The sequence below is a fragment of the Lepidochelys kempii genome, chromosome 1 (genome assembly GCF_965140285.1).
Source record: "Lepidochelys kempii isolate rLepKem1 chromosome 1, rLepKem1.hap1, whole genome shotgun sequence".
Classification (NCBI taxonomy): Eukaryota; Metazoa; Chordata; order Testudines; family Cheloniidae; genus Lepidochelys; species Lepidochelys kempii.
Window position 1 is genome coordinate 240,550,292 of NC_136380.1, and position 4,838 is coordinate 240,555,129.

At 42.6% G+C, this 4,838-nt stretch overlaps 1 protein-coding gene across 1 annotated transcript; it reads right to left on the reverse strand.

Moving 5' to 3' along the window:
- Positions 1 to 324: 324 nt before the first annotated feature.
- Positions 325 to 4,528, reverse strand: LOC140901235 (tubulin alpha-8 chain). The gene is made up of 4 exons (XM_073319685.2): positions 4,308 to 4,528; positions 3,367 to 3,515; positions 2,256 to 2,936; positions 325 to 1,256 (listed from the first exon to the last, which is right to left on the reverse strand). Exons 1-4 carry the CDS (start codon positions 4,333 to 4,335, stop codon positions 963 to 965), a joined length of 1,152 nt encoding a protein of 383 aa, XP_073175786.1. The 5' UTR covers positions 4,336 to 4,528; the 3' UTR covers positions 325 to 962.
- Positions 4,529 to 4,838: the final 310 nt, after the last annotated feature.

Below are 4,838 nucleotides of genomic sequence, written 5' to 3' on the forward strand. Positions count from 1 at the left end.
TAATCTGCTTAGGTTAGAGAAGTGTGGCTTCCCCTTTGTAAACGCCATCTTGCTTTGACTCCATCAGGTTAAACCGCTTTTATTATTTTGCATGTAAATGATCATGAATGAAGACTAGTGTCAGACATATTTTTTTAACGTTGATAATAACGAATACGTGAACATTTAAAAATCATGGGCATGATTCTTCTTTACATTAAGGCTATTTTTTATGCTCTAGTGTAATAAGGGATCCAAAAGGGAGGATAAATCTAACTTTAAGGCCCTTTACAGCACAAAAACAGTATAAAGAGCACTTAATATAAAGGAGAAATCAGACCTTTTGTCATTTGCAAAAGCCCTATCCGAGGCATTTACAAAGTTTTCAGAAAGCTACAACAAGGAGTCCTACATCAAATGTTTGAAAGAGCAGGAAATAGTATGAGGGGTCTCATAGCATTGTAAACTAGGAAGGCTTTATTGACTTATCTTCCAACTAATTTGAACCTATGGATAAGCATTGCTGCTCAGTAACATTGGTTCCTGCAATAGCAATCCTCTGTCTTTTCACAGTCTCACTGCCACAACTGTATATAGCATTTTAAAGCAAATATTACAAATAAAACTTGTCAAATAATGATATTGGAGATGCATGAGTGAATCCTTAGATTAGTAAAATATAGTAAATATTATATTATAATACAGTGGGACTCGGCTCAAAAAGAAACTTTCTCCCAGGGTGCATTGGCATAGTATCTAAGGTTTGTTGTCTTCCTAGGAATTATGATTTAGGAGCAGGTGGACATATCTCATATCATCATTGTCCTGTGATTTGAGGGGTAGGAAAGAGCATTCTTGGAACATAGACCTCATAATATTCAGTCTATGAGAACTGTTGTGTGTATAAAACAAACAGAAATGCAGACACATGCAATAAAGAGACACAAAGACAATCCTGCGTGCAGCAAGGGGCAACGTGTATTTCAAAATTCCTCCCCGTCATTTTCTTCTCCAAATGAGTTTGTTCCCACTTCGTCATAGTCCTTCTCCAGTGCAGACAAGTCCTCTCGGGCCTCTACAAACTCCCCTTCCTCCATGCCTTCACCAACATACCAGTGCACAAATGCCCTCTTGGCATACATCAGATCAAACTTGTGGTCCAACCTTGCCCAGGCCTCAGCGATGGCTGTGGTGTTGCTTAGCATGCAGACGGCACGTTCCACTTGGGCCAGGTCTCCTCCAGGTGTTATTGTGGGAGGCTGGTAATTGATTCCAACCTGGTAATAAGAACAAGAAAGATGCACGAAAAAGTGAGGGAGAAAAGAAGGATCCAGAGAGACAACAAAAGTCAAATAAATATGGTGGAAAAGTTGGAGTAGCCTAAGACGTGGTTGGCAAGAGAGGGGTTAGGGGGCTGAAACCACAGTATTAAATTACCATAATGGCAAAGGTCATCCATGTTGCCCTTTTTGGACTATTCATTTCTCAGTGATAACCCATGAGAAAACAAGGGAGAGCAACCAAAACTGGACATGAGATCAGGGAGCACAGAGACATTGTTATCATCACTACAATCATCTTTATCTTTTTCCTTTTAATGAACACCAGCATCTTACTTCCTTTTTTTAACTGCTGCTGTTGCTTACTGAACTCACAGCTATTCCGGATGAACTAATACAGAAAGTATTTTCGATGAACTAATACAGAAAGTATTTGCCATCTACAAATCTTCAAATTTAAAGCCCATTAATACGTATGAGAAAAATAGATACATTTTTCCATCTATTGCTTTTGACAGCTTTGCTCTGGAAATCAGGCCGGTCAGTGCTGCTACATAGGCAGTAAGGGGAGCATAGAATGTGTGGAGAATTATGTGAAACTGGAGGCTCTTTTAAAAAAAAGAATTTTCACAGAGAAATGCTCCTAATGTTTAATTTACCAGAATTTATTCTCGTTTTTAACAAAATATATTACTAGTCTAGAGAACAATCTCCCCATCTGCTAAACACTTTAACTCTCATAGAGTTGACATTTGCCAGACTGCCAGCTACGTGACTGCTTAAGAGGCTGTGTAAGTAGGATATGCAAATAGGACATGTGTAAACAGTCCATGTCCATTCTCCAAAGGACTAACTGAAGATTACACACACACTCACTTCTAACCATTCCCTTTTCTCACAAATGGAAAATGTTCAAGAGTTGAAATCACAATTTGGGATGGACTACTTGGCAATATCCCTTAATACACAGTACCAGTGTGTCTTTGTCCCTCTCACCTTGAAGCCTGTTGGACACCAGTCCACAAACTGGATAGTTCTCTTGGTCTTGATGGCAGCAATAGCTACGTTGACATCTTTGGGAACCACGTCACCACGGTACAGCATGCAGCAGGCCATGTATTTTCCATGACGTGGATCACACTTCACCATCTGGTTGTTGGGTTCAAAGCAGGAACTGGTGATTTCTGCCACTGACAGCTGTTCGTGGTAGGCTCTCTCGGAGGAGATAATGGGTGCATATGTCATCAGGGGGAAGTGGATGCGAGGGTAGGGCACCAGGTTGGTCTGAAACTCTGTCAGATCCACATTGAGGGCACCATCGAAGCGCAGAGAGGCAGTGATTGATGAGACTATCTGGCTGATGAGACGGTTAAGGTTGGTGTAAGTGGGGCGCTCAATGTCCAAGTTGCGACGGCAGATGTCATAGATGGCCTCGTTGTCCACCATGAAGGCGCAGTCTGAATGCTCCAGGGTGGTGTGGGTGGTCAGGATGGAGTTGTACGGCTCCACTACGGCAGTGGAGACTTGAGGGGCTGGGTAGATGGCAAACTCCAGTTTGGACTTCTTGCCATAATCCAGGGAGAGGCGTTCCATCAACAAGGAGGTGAAGCCAGAGCCAGTGCCCCCACCAAAGCTGTGGAAAATCAGAAATCCCTGTAGCCCAGAACAGGCATCGGTCTGAAAAGCCAAACAGAGAACAAAAGGAATCAGTCTAAATCTCTGAGACTTCCTTGAGCACATCCTGAGATTGATGCCGGGACGTGTGTAACACAGCACGGAGATCACACCAGGCCTTCCTGGGAAAGGACTCGGTAACACCCTCTCACATAATGGTGTAAGCTCCATAGGTATCACTTCTAGTTTGCTGTTACAGTGACAAATGTAAAGTATTTAAGCTGCAGGAACCTACATTTTAGGCTTCTGTCTGAATCTTCCGTCCCTCTGGGAACTGACCTACCATCCAATCTGACCTACAATACAATCAGTCTCTACTACGAACCAATGACACTATTGGGAGCAAAACAAGAGCTTCCAATTGACATATATGTTCTATTCATCTACTTCTGCCACCAACCCCAAATTTTGTTTCTGATGTACTATCACTTACCAGTTTACGGATACGATCTAATGCCAAGTCAATTCTGTCTTTGCCAATGGTATAGTGACCACGGGCATAGTTATTAGCTGCATCCTCCTTTCCAGTGATCAGCTGTTCTGGATGGAAAAGCTTCCGGTAAGTGCCAGTCCGCACTTCATCTGTCCAAGAAAGAGAAACCATAACAAGCCTTGAATGGACATACTCCAATTTTGATGATTTTTGTTGAACACTCCAAACAGTTGTTAATTGGCAGTGCTGTTTGTTGGCAGGCACGTGACATGGGAGAGCAGGGTGTTAGAAATATCCTTGAGTTTGTACAAAAATGAAGGTGTGTCACAGAGATGATGCTCTCTAAGTTCTGAAGGGAGAAGTGAATGTTGCTTTATAAACCAGTCTCTTTCTCTTAGCAGAGTTAGCCAATTTAAGGAATGACTTGTGCTTGGCCAGGGATGAAATCACCTGACCAGAGGGCAAGTCATTAGACAAGAGAAGAGACTTGCAGATAAAAGGGATGGGAAATTCTCAGGAAACACCTTCCACCAGCAGCAGCTTCTCTTGTCTCCAATCTGAACAACGCCCAAATGGCAAAGGAAAATATCACCCCAAACAAGATCAGAGTTAGAGGATCTTATGAGGAGAGGTACACTTAGCCATACTTAGCAATGATAACCTTCTGACTGAGCTGATAGCAAGGTGGGGCACTTATGGGAAAGTGTAGTCAGTGTTCTCCCCTTCTCCCATCAGTAGACTTAATTTCCTTTGAGAGATGAGTGTTTATAACTGCTGGACATTAAAAGCCTGAAATAGGTTAGTTTTATCCGAGTTATGGGGTCATATTGAAATGCAAAGAAGGGATTGCCCCACCAATATGCTGGAGACAGCTAGACCCCAACCCTGACCCACATAAGAGTAGAATCTTTTCCATTTTCCATTGTTAATTCTATACTGACCTACTACAGTTTGCTCCAAGTCTACCATAATAGCCCGTGGCACATGTTTTCCTGTGCCTGTCTCTCTGAAAAATGTGGCAAAGGAGTCATCATCGTTGACCTTGTTGGACTGATTCTTGAAGGTGCCATCTGGCTGAATGCCATGTTCCAGACAGAAAAGTTCCCAGCATGCATTGCCAATCTGAACTCCAGCCTGGCCAACATGAATAGAGATGCACTCACGCTGTAGGGAGAACAGAGCACAGGTCAGAAGAATTAATACACATCAACCCTTCTTCCTCCTGATAGTCACATATGCTTGTCATAGCTGCATTCAGAAATCTCAAACCAACCTCTAACCTTGACTGGTTTGGAGTCTCCAATCTCAAATACCCAACTGGAACTGGTGTGCACATGGACCCATGGAACTGGGGCCTAGCCTTTGTTCTTTGCCTGTAGTAGAAGTTCCAACTCTTATTTACAAATAGGATGGTGAATGTATTTTTCTGCAGAGCTACACAAGGACATAAATAGCAAATCACAAAGAAACGT